Source organism: Loxodonta africana, chromosome 15 (assembly GCF_030014295.1).
Source record: "Loxodonta africana isolate mLoxAfr1 chromosome 15, mLoxAfr1.hap2, whole genome shotgun sequence".
Classification (NCBI taxonomy): domain Eukaryota; kingdom Metazoa; phylum Chordata; class Mammalia; order Proboscidea; family Elephantidae; genus Loxodonta; species Loxodonta africana.
The window spans coordinates 27,472,438-27,486,504 of record NC_087356.1 but is presented as its reverse complement, the minus strand read 5'-3'; the positions used below and the strand labels follow the sequence as shown (position 1 = coordinate 27,486,504).

The following is a 14,067-nucleotide window of genomic DNA, read 5'->3' as shown; positions in this document are numbered from 1 at the left end:
TTCAAGGCATCAGCTCCAGGGAAAGGTTTTCTGTCTCTGTTGGCTCTGGAGGAAGGTCTTTGTCATCACTCTTTGCTTGCTCTAGGAAGTTGTCTGTGCAGGAACCCCAGGTCCAAAGAACATGCTGTGCTCCCAGTGCTGCTTTCTTGGTGGTATGAGGTTCCCATATCTTTCTGCTCACTTCTCTCTTTTATATCTCAAAAGACATTGATTTAAGATACAACTTAATCTTGTAGATTGAGCCCTGCCTCATTAATGTAACTGCCACTAATCCCATCTCATCACATCATAGAGACAGGATTTACAACACATAGGATAATCATATCAAATGACAAAATGGTGGACGATTCACACAATACTGGGAATGATGGCCCAGCCAAGTTGACAGTTATTTTGGGGGGGACACAATTCAATCCATAAGAAATAATGGCAATGAACATCTTTTGATGTGTTTGTTGGCCATTTGTATACTTCTTTGGAGGTATGTCTGTTAGAGTCTTTGGCCCATTTTTAAAATTATTATTATTATTATTTACATTTTAAGTGAAAGTTTATACTTCAAGTTAGTTTCTCTTACAAAAATTTATACACACATTGTTATGCGACCCTAGTTGCTCTCCCTGTAATGTGACAGCATGCTTCTCCTTTCCACCCCGGATTTCCCATGTCCATTCAGCCAGCTCCTGTCCCTTTTTGCCTTCTCATCTTGCCTTTGGACAGGAGCTGCCCATTTAGTCTCATGTATCTACTTGAGCTAAGAAGCACTTTCTTCACGAGTATCATTTTATGTCTTAGGATCCAGTCTAATCTTTGTCTGAAGAGTTGGCTTTGGGAATGGTTTCGGTTCTGGGCTAATGGAGATTCCAGGGGCCATGTCTTCCGGGGTCCCTCTAGTCTCAGTCAGACAATTAAATCTAGTCGTTTTACTAGAATTTGAGTCCAGCACCCCATTTTTCTCTTGCTCTGTCAGGGATTCTCTGTTGTGTTCCCTGTCAGGGCAGTTATTGGTAGTAGCCAGGCACCATCTAGTTCTTCTGGTCTCAGGCTGATGGAGTCTCTGGTTTATGTTACCCTTTCTGTCTCTTGGGCTAATATTTTCCTTGTGTCTTTGGTTTCTTCATTCTCCTTTGCTCCAGGTGGGTTGGAACCAATTAATGCATTTTAGATGCTTTGCCTATTTTTTAGTTGGATTATTTATCTTTTTGTCATTGGCTTGTAGGAGTTCTTTATACATTTTGGATATTAAACCTCAAACAGATATATGGTTTCCAAATATTTTCTTCCATTCTGGAGGTTGTCCCTTCATTAAAAAAAAAAAAAAAAGTCCTTTGATACACAAAAGTTCTTAATTTTGATGAAGTCCAGTTTATCTATTTTTTCTACTGTTGCTAGTACCTTTTGCAGTTCTTTTGATTAGTGATACTCAAAAAGACAACTTTGGAGACTTCATATCTTAATCTTGCCATTTATTTTCAGAGTTATCCTTCCGGCTTCAGAAACAAATCAGGGGCTGTTAATCCCACTTTACTGTATTTTTGTATGGAATTTTTTTAGCCTTGTGTTCCCTGAGGGAACCTGAGAGGTTGATATGTGAGTGATTTATTCTAATATATGATTTTATGGAACACCAGTAAGGGTTAGGAGGAGTGCAAAGAGAAGGTGAGAGAGTCAATACAATGGTATACTTCTAGGGCAGTCTGGTTCCTTAACCCCTGGGCTTTCTGAGAAGCCTCATGGAACTGACTATGGGAGGGACAAAGGAGGTGAGGAACAATTATCTGTCAGCTCCTTAGTCAAGTGTTGCCTCACTTCTAGGTTGTACATCCTGAGTGCTGAGTAGTCTTATGGAATTCTACACCGTGGTGTCACAAAAGCCCCAGGGCAGGAAGCTAGAGGTGTATGGTACCTGCCTGAGTTGATGTCATGGTGCAGTGTGAAGCTTCCAAGCCTGCCCAGAACTGGTCGCTGATGCTCCAGCTGGAACAAGAGCTGAGACTGAGAAGGTTTGACGTGAAGCCTAAGAGGTGCCCAGTATAGCACTAATGCTGTACTTGAAGTTGCCAAGTGTACTCGAAATGTAGTGCAAATGCAAAATTGAATGTCAGTGTGTAGCGATATTAGATACTGTTGTGATTATGCACAAAATATTGCTGAGTCTCAGATACTTGCATAGTAGCTAGTGAAACAAAATTTTCATCTCATCTTCGAAAGACGGATGGGGCTTAATATTTTTAGTGTTTTTTTGTTTGTTTTAATTCAAGATACCTCCCACTTATTATCTCATTTGATCCTTGTAGCAGCTACGAAGTAGATTTAATTAACCTTATTTTATAGGTAAGGATGCTGCACGGAGAAGTAATCTGCCCAAGGTTATAGAATTAGTAAATTGCAGAGCTTAGATTCGAAGAGTTATCTTACTCTGAAAAAGTTTTCTTGCTGCGCTTATTGTATGCCATCAAGCCGATTCTGACTCATAGTGTTGTTATAGCACCCTGTTATTGAAGGTCATGTAATTAGGTTAGTTTTCAGACCTGTAAGCCTATATACCCCTTTCTCTTTTCCACTGGTTTCTGGGTCTAAAGGTCATTTGTATGTACCCTTCTAGCCCACTAGAGGTCAGTATTGGGTTGATAAAGATATGGGGGCCTTTAGCTTCTGATTCACATAATTTTAACCCTTTGGGGCTTATGCTGGGTACCCTTGGGAGTTGTATTTCACATTAAAACTTTGTTTAATGACATCTGTAGAATGCTTCATAGACAATCTTTGACAGCTGTAAAAGCATTAGTAATGACATTTTTAGGTTAATATTCTGGACCCAGTGATGCTTGTGCCTCCTACCCCATCCCCCCAATAAGGTAGAAGAGCACTCAAGTCTTGTCTTTTTTTTTTTGAGGCCAAATCTCATTCTCACATGGATTCCGTTCGTTATCTATTGCATTTATGTAGTAACCATTTATCTAAATTTACTATGTATATGTTACTAAACCCAACCAAACTCAGCCCGTTGCTATTGAGTCGATTCCGACCCACAGTGACCCTACAGGACAGAGTAGAACTGCCCCTTTGGGTTTCCAAGGCTGTGATTTTTACTGAAGCAGACTGCCACATTTTTCTCCCATGGAGCGGCTAGTGGGTTCTAACTGCTAACCTTCTGTTTAGCAGCTGAGTGCTTAACCACTGTGCCACCAGGGCTCCATATGTGCATTTTACTGAACTAATATTTAGGCTTGGGGGTGTTGACGAATGCTAAAATATACTTCCTATCCTCAGAGAGCAAAAAGTTACATATTGAGGTGCTGTACTGCCCTTTTCACCTGAAGAGCCTTCAGGTTTACTGAAATCGTCTCTGTCCTGCTCCCAACTTATTGTTTCTCTGGTCTCTGTTGCTCGGAATGGCCCCATCATCCTCATGAAGGCCAGGATACTTGGAGCTGTTGTTAGCTCCTTCCCCTATACCACATTCAAATCAGTAAATTCTGTTGTTTCTACTTCTTTTATATCTGCTGCTACTTTAAGTTCTCAACCATTGTTATTTGTTACAGTGATCTGTATTGGCTTTCCTGCTTCCTGTCTTTCCCTTCTCCCAGCTGATCATCCCTCTGCTTCTAGAGGATTTGTCTGAATGTAAAGCTGACCCTGTTGTTCCCCTACCTACATTCTTTCATTGCCTGTCCATTGCCTACTGGCTAATGTTGAAACTTCTTTGTATGGCAACTTTATCTTTTGTTAATCCTTCATAACCTATGTTCTGTTGTTGTTAGGTGCCACCTAGTCAGTTCCGACTCATAGCAACCCTAAGTGGAACAGAACGTTTAATAGTGCTCGGACCTGTGCCATCATCACAATTGTTGCTGTTGAGCCCATTGTAGCAGCCACTGTGTCAGTCCATCTTGTCGAGGGCCTTACTCTTTTTCACTGACCCTCTACTTTACCGAGCATGATATCCTTCTCCAAGGAGTGGTCCCTCCTGATAACATGTACCGAAGCATGTGAGACAAACGAACAAATCTGGCTTGGAAGAATTATAGCTAGAATGCTCCTTAGAAGTAAGGATGGTGAAACCTATGCTCTAATTATACAAAATTACTTTTCATTCCCTGAGTGAATAACATTATTCACTTTCTCATGCAGTTCTTCCTCATGCTGTATCCTTCTTGTGTAGTGGTTACCCTTTCTAATACCTTTGGAAAATTCAGATTTATTTTTTAAGAGCACACTTTGGCACCTGTTCCTCTGTGAAGCCTTCCCTGGTACTTATCCAAGCAGATCTGATTACTCTCTCCTTTTTCCAATTATTGTCATCTGTATTTATTTTTGTTAGTATACTCATTGCTTTGAATTAAAGTTCTTTGTTTGCCTATTGGAGTCCCTAGGTGGTGCAAACAGTTAAGTATGTGGCTACTAACTGAAAGGTTGGTGGTTCAGACCCACCCAGAGGAACCTGGGAAGAAAGGCTGGGTGATCTGCTTCCAAAAAGTCATAACCATAAAAACCCTATGGAGCATTTCTACTCTGTAATACATGGGGTCACCATGAGTCAGAGTCAACTCAATGGCAACCGGTTTGGTTTTTGATTGGCCTATCTGCTTGCTTTCCAGTATGATCTGAAGTTCATGAGTCAGGGACTCCATCTTACTTCTTGGTATATCTAGTATACAGCACGATGCTTGGTACTAAATAGACATTTAATGCATGTTTAACTGAAAATAGGAGTACAGAGAGAAAAGAACACGACTTAAGGCAGTGAGAGAAGGCTTTCTGAAGAAAAGAGAATTTTAGATGGGTTTTGGAGGAAAGGCTGGATTCAGGCAGGGCGAAGCCGTTGGGTAGAGAAGTGGTGTAAGCAAAGAAACGCAAGTGGGAATACACCTAGTATGTTATGAGGTGAGGCCTGATTCAAGTGGAAGATTCATGTTGGAGAGTACTAGATAAGTACACTGGGAAATTAGGTTCAGCTTCTATGACTGTGGGGTCTAAGGTAATAGATTATAGTTTGGACTCGTTGAAATTTTTCCCCCAGTTTTCCTCATGCCTAATTGTCACGATGACCAGTGTTGTTTAAGGAGAGCCTGGCCATAATATGCAGGGCGGATGGTAGTGAGAAGCTGATGAATTCCATTTTAGGTTATGTTGAAAGTGAAATGATGGTAGTGCACACAGTGGTAACTGCAGATGTGCTGCTGGATCTCAGGAGAATGGAAGGAATGGTAAGAGAGAAGGGGACTGAGGAATAAACTGTGCTTAACGTCTACATGTTTTTTTTTTTAACGTCTACATGTAGAAAACCAGAGAAGAACATAAATGAGGGACTTGAGTAAGAGTTGCTTAAGTTTGTAAAAATTACACACAAAGGGAATGAATTACAAAGAAAAACACTTAAATGCTTCCTAAAATTTAGCTTCTACTTGCATGATTCATATCCTTTCTTCCCCAATTTAAACCCAGGGTGCAGAAATCAATCAGCTGCTTCTTTGATCCATGATTAAAAGGGTTGTTTTTGAAGGGACAGAATAAGTGGGCCTAGTGAGACTCCTTAGCATGTTAGAGAAGAGCTAGAAGAGAGCTCTGAAGGGCTTGTATTGGATGTTTTTCATTGACTTTAATGATTTTTATTTTAGTATGTTATCATATATTTATACACATTTATGTTTAATCTTCCTCACTCCCTGCCAATCCCATAGCATACATACTGGTGATATCTGAGTATATACTTTCATGGCTGTACCTGAGATTTGGTGTTTCCAAATGGGCCAGTTCCTGCTTGGTAGAGCTGCTCTGACTGCTTTTTACAGACTGGAGAAAGTTTGATGATTTCTGACAGAGATCTCAGGTCCTGACAGAACTGTGGAATACAACAGGGTTCACTATCTCAATTTCTTTTTTGGCCCAAACTACTTTGTGCTGCTCCTCCAAATTGATGAGAAAAGCACATAATCAACTAGAAAAACCCAAACCATAAAGATCTGAAATTACTTCCATAGCATACTTTTCAGATTTATATCACTTCAAATTTAAATGACAGTACTTAAGTGTGGCTCCTCTTGATTGCTTTTGATACATTGTCAGTATTTTATTAATTGTAAAGAAAAATAATTAACTTGGGATTTGATGAAATAAGACCTATTTCTGAAAGCTTTTGCTCTTGCTCTACTGAAAGTGAGGATAGAGTTAAGGGAGCAAGGAAGTGATTGTTATATAGCTGAGGGCTTGCTTTTTTAAATAGGAGAGGTTTAGGAAGTTTCCATTCCTTCCCCAGAATCTCTGATTCCTTTTTGGGTGATTTGCATTGGAAGTGGGGAAGAACATCTTAACTTTTGAGAGGAATAGAAAGAATGTTTTAATTTGGGGTCTCAAACCTAAGTAAAATATTTTTGGGTACCTTCTCTATCTCAGTTTGTTACTGAAACCATTATGTATTTTATGTAAGTCACACCGAATATCAATGGGTAATATGCAGAGAAACAAGTTTGTCCATTGATTCAAGTCTCTGGAATGTAGATTCTTTTCGTTTTCTTGGCAGAAACTAGCCCACATAGTTCAAGTTTTTCTCTCTCCTATTATAATTGTCTTGTTTGGCCAGTGCCTGGGCTAACATACTGAATATTTGTCTTTAATTCCTTAATCTCATTCAAAAGATTTGGAGACTCTGATTTTCTCCTGAACTAATTTCTACTTATGATAAAAAATGATAGATGGAGAAATATCACATACTGATTAAGGAATGTATATTCTGAGAGTCTACATTTCTCAAGCTTTGTATCTTGGAATGCTACTAAATGTTATGGGGGCAGGCAAGGGAGAAAATTTATTTTGAAATACTTTAAAAAATACTTCGTTAAACCAAATTCAACAAGTTTCCTCAAAATAGGACTTCTAGCTCTTACTTTGTTAATGTGCATTTGTATGTTTATAAGAAGGCTCACGGTATGAGTGCTTCTCACTCGTTTGACAGCAGAACTTTTTTTTTTTAAACATTTTGTGGTGCTTTGAGGGAGTGTTGGTATAAAGGAAAGATCTAGAATTTAGGAGTCTCTGATTTACCACTATTAGCCTTGTGACCTTGAACAAATCCTTTCTTTTTTTTTTCCATAAATTTTATTTATTTTGCCATTGTTGAGAATATACACAGCAAAACACACCAATTCAGCAGTTTCAACGTGTGCAATTTAATGACATTGATTACTTCCTTTGAGTTGTGCAGTCATCCTCACCCTATTTTTCTTGAGTTGTTCCTCCCTCATTAATGTAAACTCACTGCCCCTAAGGTTCCTATCTAATCTTTCGAGTTGCTGTTGTCAGTTTGATCCTGTATAGGTAGTTCTTCGTTGTTATTGTTAGGTGCCGGCAAGCCTGAGTTCCGACTCATAGCGACCCTGTATACAACAGAATGAAACACTGGCTGGTCCTGTGCCATCTGCAAAATTGTTATACTTGAGCCCATTGTTGCAGCCACTGTGTCAGCCCACTTCATTGAGGACTTTCCACTTTTTCCCTGACCCTCTACTTTACCAAACATGATGTTTTTTCCAGGGACTGGTCACTGCTGATAACGTGTCCAAAGTACGTAAGACGAACTCTGGCCATCCTTGCTTCTAAGGAGCATTCTGTCTGTTCTTCGTCCAAGACAGTCCATGGTATATTCAGTATTCTTCGCCAACATTATAATTCAAAGGAGTCAGTAATTTAAAGAGCGTTATGCTCAAGGCAGACCTTTTTCTACTAGTTAAGCTAAACTATTGTTTGGTTTTAAGATGACTTCAGGGGATATTTTTGGTTTAAAGTTTAAAGATTATCTCAGGGCAGTAGTCTCAGGGGTTCATCTACTCTCATGGCTCTAGAAAGTCTGGAGCCCATGAGAGTTTGAAATTCTGTTCTGCATTTTCCCCCTTTTGATAAGGATATTCCTTTGACTTTTAGCCTTGGTTTCCTTACTGGTGATCAGGGTCTCTTCAGCTCTGATATTGTGTGGATTAATGCTTCTGTTGTTGACTTTGCATGTCACATTTTCCTCCTCTTATTTCTATTGAAGCCACACCTTCATTTCAGCGTGTTCTGTTAAGCCGAGGGGATTATACTTCCTTTTCTATAAAAGGAAGAAGAAACTCTTTGAAACTCTGTTCTCCACAGATTAAGGTCATGGAATCATATTTGATTAATAGTTCAAGTTTCTCTATTAGGATAATTCATTCTCCTGATTACATTTTATTGGTCTATTATATCTGCATAACATGTTTTCAAGAGTTCCCTAAGCTTAAGTATATAAAAAATAATTCCGGGCTCCCTCCCTCCCCAACCACTCCAGTTTTGGTATGACCTTTTCTTATAAACGATAAATATTCTGCCCTTTGTACTAACCTCTTGGGTATTCAGGTGAGAATGGGTGAATTTCATTTCGTGATGGTTTTGTGAATATTTTTGAAAAGTCTCATAATCTTGACTGATTATTTTTTTCCTATTGAAACCTGGAAAAATGAGTCCCAGTGGGATAAACTCAGCATTAAGAAATGTATACATTATTATGCTTCATTTTATTTCTGGGACTAAAACTTTATGTATTAAGGTATTTTGTATTTTTTTTTTAAGATACCAATTTGTTCAAAACTTAGAAGCTCTTTGAGTGTTTATTGTTTCTTTTTTTCTAATGTGTGTGTATCTCTATCCTAGGCCCAACAACAGAGAAACCTGGATAACATCATCTTACAACAACCCAGAATAGGTATCAAGAGAAAACCAAAGAAGGATGCATATACTATTTTTGATGCAGAGATAGAGAGCACTAGCCCCAAGTCTGAACAGGATTCGGGAATTCTGGATGTTGAAGATGAGGAAGAAGACGAAGAGGTAACTGACATCTGAACTAGAGAAATGAGACTATGGTTAGGTGTAAATATGTTTGAGATGTAATTAAGAATTTATCCATATTATACAACCTTTGTGATCTTTTGGGTATTAAATGTCATTTTGAATACAAATGGGCCCCAAATTAAAGAAACTGAAGATATGTTAAGGTATCTTAGATTCTCTTTCTTTAGACTGAAAAAGACTGTTCCATTTTTGAAAAGATCCAGAATTTTTTAATTCTCTGCTGACTAGGGGACACCCTGATGGTGTGGTGGTTAAGTGCTATGGCTGCTAACCAAGCGGTTGGCAGTTCGAATCCACCAGGTGCTCCTTGGAAACTCTATCGGGCAGTTCTACTCTGACCTATAGGGTTGCTATGAGTCGGAATCGACTCCACGGCAGTGGGTTTATACTGACTAGGTACTACATTAAGCGAAGAGTGTAGTTTACCTGACTTAGAGATGAGATCTAGGGGGCCTTTACTGGAACTAGAACAAAGTTATTTAAGAGAAATAACAAGACGTTACTTCAGTGGGCAGCCAGTAAGTGGATTTTTTTTTTTTTTTAATCTCGAGAAATGGTATAGATTGAAAATTTAAAAATGTTCCAGAAAGTTTAGAATACATTCCCAGAGGAAATAAGTGTATGAGTGATTATGGGGAATCTGAGAATTCTGTGACATATCCATAACCTCCTAGATTAGTTCTGTGTCACTGTCAGGCAAAGAATAAGATTAACTTCCTTAATCAGTACGTATTTTTATATTCTCCTCCAGTGCTGAAAGTACATTAATGTGTTTAAAAAAAAATAAGCTACTGTGACATTTTAGGTTTCCTGTAAAATGTTTTTTTCTACATGTCATTTGCTGCATATGCTGGATCAGTTTGTGAGCATAGTGATTAGGAGAATGAGCTTTGGAGTCAGTCAGACTGTGTTCAAATCCTTGTACTGCCACTTTATTTTATTTTTTAAAATTATCATTAATAATAATTTTACTGACTTTGGAAGTGTTCACTATGTGTGAAGTGTTCACTATGTGTACTCAGTAGCCTATCTAGCCTTTAAGGGCTTGTCTCTTTTTTATTGTTTCATTTCTTCAGATGAAACTGGATTGACTGTCACTCTATATCCTTGTTCCCTGTTATACCCCTCCTGTCCTCCTTGGTCTGCCCCCTCCGCCCCCGCCGAGAAAATAAAATAAAATAAAATAAAAAACTACACCCCAAAACGTGACACTGTCTGAGTTTATAACCTTAGGTAAATTGTTTAATCTGTTGAAATCTTAGTGTTGAGTGATGACAATATAGTGTCTACCTGGTAGGGTTTGCACATGGTGCTTACTCCATAAAAGGTGATCTGTAGCTTAATTTTTTTAAACACATTAATGTACTTTCAGCACTGGAGGAGAATATAAAAATACGTACTGATTAAGGAAGTTAATCTTATTCTTTGCCTGACAGTGACACAGAACTAATCTAGGAGGTTATGGATATGTCACAGAATTCTCAGATTCCCCATAATCACTCACACCCTTATTTCCTCTGGGAATGTATTCTGAACTTTCTGGAACTTTAAAAAATTTTCAAACTATACCATTTCTCAAGCTAAAAAAAAAAAAAAAAAAGAAATCTACTTATTTACTGCCCACTGAAGTAACATCTTGTTATTTGTCTCAAACAACTTTGTTCCAGTTCCAGTAAATGCCCCCTAGATCTCATCTCAGGTAAACCATAGTCTTCGCTTAATGTAGTACTTAGTCAGTATAGAATAAAAAAACTCTGGATCTTTTAAAAAGTGTAAGAGTCTTTTTAAATCTAAAGAAACAGAATCTAAAATCCTATTTTCATAATTGTTCCTAGCTTGACCCCCATTATGTATCACTGCATCACTATGTCTGTTGCTACTGTTATTCCTTTTTCGCTTCAAAAATCGAGTTGGCACTGTTGAGGCTGAAGAGCAAATAACCAAATAGTTACGTGTCTAAAACACTGTGATTTAAGTTTGACTGAGCATCTGAGGGACTGTCATATGTGTAAAGTACTATGTTCTTTAATAGTTTCCATTATTAAGGGGGCACATTTCTATAATTTAAATGAATAAATATATTTATCATTTTTAGTTAAAATATATACTTTATCAGAATATGTTTATTATGTAAATAAGCTCTATTAATAGAGTAAATCGTGCTTAAAGGCATCATCCTAAGCCCTATTGTACTTGGATAACAAGAATTCTTAATAGCTCTTAGTAGTGCTAAGAAAAATCTTTTTGAGTGTTATCTCGTGGACCAATTTAGGGTAGAACAACCAGGCATTTGCCTGATATCCATGGAGATAGAAAGGGGCAGAGAAGACGTGTTCACCCTGAATACTTTTCTAGTATTCCCTCTTTTTGCCTGGAACGATTGGTATGGTAGGATATGGGTTCACCCTGGAGACCAGTCTGTTGTTTATTAGGCCCATTACAGATGAGAAGGTACAATAGTACAATAAAGTGTCAGTCTCAAGAAAGGCCAGTCAACTCCTATTAGTACATTTTGGGTGCCCATCATGGAAGTGAAATTCTGTCAGACACTATGGCTTAAGGAAACAGAGGTTAGACATAATCTCTGTCCCAGGATAATTCACACACTGAAGAGATGGTTAGATGATAAGATGAAAGAATGAAATATATACATGGTTCTCATATATCAGTGAGAACTTTCTGGATAGGAGCCATTCTTTATCATGAACTCACTGAAGATTCCAGGGACAAGTCCCCTTTAGTTTTTGTGCCACATTTCTTCTTTATTTTATCTTCTGAGTTCCAGAGAAGGTGATGGAAGTGGGACTAGTAAAATGTGTTTGGAGTTCCTCATAAAGGAAATACGATGAGAATGTAATTGGAAGTTAACATTTTAAAATGGCCCCATATCCCAAATCAGAGTTTGTATTAGAGATTTGCTGATTGAGCCCTTACAACAAGAATTCAGCAGTTCACTGTCATCTAATGGCATCCTATCTTAAAAAAATCGTACCTTATATTTATTTACTTCTCAGTTTGAATCTTCTTCAAGTGCACATTCTTAATCTCAAGCCTCATGTAGAGAATTATTTATTTAGATGTCTCCAAACTGGTTTCTTGGCATGGTTCTTGCATGGTGTGAATAAATTCTTCAGATAAGGTCATTTGTGACCCACTGTCACGTTCTGACCTTCATTCTTGTCATTCTTCAACAGACCTCATTGAGAGCAGTGTAAATAGTTTTTGGAGTATTGTGATTTTTAATCTTAGAGCATGGCAATTATGGCATAAAATCTATAGGGCAGTGGTTCTTAACCTGCTTGGGGTCTTTTATTCCTTTGAGAGTTTGATTAGAAATATATGGTTTTTTTCCCAGTAAAATGTACATATATTAACTCACAAAAAATTCTGCATGTAATTTCAGGGGCTTCGTGAAATATATGTTGCCCTTAGAATCCAAGTTAAGAACCCACATTGTAGAGCAGTGCTTCCTGAATTTTAATGTGCGTAGGAATCACCTGGGAATCATATTAAAATGCAGATTCTGATTCTGCAGGTTGGGGGTTGAGCCTGAGTCTGCATTTTTACCAGGCTTCAGTTTCCAGGTGAGGATGGTGCTGCTGATCTTTGGAGCATGCTTTTAGTTGCAAGGCTATATAGGACCACGAAATAGCATTACTAGTGCATAAAGAAATCAAATTCGTAAGTGTATGGGTCTCCTCTTGATTTCCCATTAATATGACAAAACTTTTTCTGTAATGAATACTGTACTTAAAGAAGAAGTTATATTTTGGTTTCTAAAATCTATTGCTTTTAAGAGATTACCAGCATTATCTTTTATGAAATTTTATAATTCTATTTAACATACTTAAATTTAGGTATTTTATTATTCTCTGAAGTAAGACTGTTTTACCCTTTCCTGTCGTTTTAATAGGAACTATATTTCTTTGAGTTGAATGACATTTGCAGGCTATTTACTACATCTTTAGCTTGATGGTACTTAATAAAGATCATATAGTAAGATGGCTAGCAAAAACCAAACACCTAGAACATAACTTTACACATAGTATACAGATTAAAAAAACCCCACTGCTGTCAAGCATACAGATAGCCAATGTATTATTAAACTGAAATGAAGTTTATGCCAGAGATGGGGAAAAGTTAATAGCCTGGAGCACTGAAGATGAAGTCAGAGTGGTAAATTGTCATCTTGGGTGCAAACCATCCCATGTGTTGAACGTACTGATTGCTTAGAAGTGTTGTGAGGAAAAGTATTTCCTAGTAAAATTCTCTCTTCATTTTTATTTTATTGTATTTTATTTTTTGACCAAGAGGGGCACCAAACCTGATGCCATCGAGTTGATTCTGACTCATAGTGACCCTGTAGGACAGAGTAGAACTGCCCCATAGAGTTTCCAAGGAGAAGCTGGTAGATTTGAACTGCTGAGCTCTTAACCACTGCACCACCAGGGCTCCAAAAGGGGCACAATTAAGATAAAAGTGTTCTTTTTTTTTTTTTAAGCTAGTTGTAATTATAGAAAACTGTTGATACTTGATTTGATTGACAGTTGATTTTCAGTGGAAATATGTATGATTTTGGGAATTTCTTTTGAATCTGTATATACTGTTCAGACATATGCAGATGCTAACGCTCTTCTCTAATTGTTTAGATAGGACTTTTAAAGTTTTTTTTTTTTTCCAAAAGTAAACATTTTACATTGAGAAAGTAGTTTATGGTCCTAGATTCATCAGAAATATGATTTTTAAGATATTTCCAGATAAAATATAAAGAACCCATCAGGTGATACATTATTCGTGAGAAGGGGGACAATAATACCTAATGAGGGTAGGCTTGAATGGAATTATGTATATAATTATGTATATAATACTCTTGTCACAGTACGTGGTACACGTAATGCTGGCAGTGTATAGTAGCTATTATTATGGCATTATGATTGTGTGCTTTTTTAAGAATATATAAGTTGATACAGTTTTTGGTTTTGTATATTTGCATGGAGTGATGAGTATAATTTAATGTAAACAAAAACTTCTAAAAGAAAGCAATATTGAGTAAAAAATAGTTTCAAAAAGCAGGGTCTATAATTTCTTCTTTGTTTCTCAGCTACCGAAGAGCTTCTTCATTCTTGTGACTTCATTTTTGCCACGCTTATGGCACATCTCATATTCTAGTTTGTGTCTCTCTCACTTTGTTTATAAGCT

At 37.5% G+C, this 14,067-nt stretch overlaps 1 protein-coding gene across 21 annotated transcripts in view; it reads left to right on the top strand.

Annotated features, from left to right (window-relative positions):
- The window catches only part of EXOC6B (exocyst complex component 6B), a 712,770-nt gene that overhangs the window by 301,288 nt on the left and 397,415 nt on the right, over positions 1–14,067 (top strand). For all 21 annotated transcript variants that reach the window (XM_010593648.3, XM_023552767.2, XM_023552763.2 and 18 more), the window contains one exon: positions 8,668–8,844. In XM_010593648.3, coding sequence (XP_010591950.1) covers positions 8,668–8,844 — 177 coding nt within the window. The remainder of the gene's footprint in view (positions 1–8,667; positions 8,845–14,067) is intronic.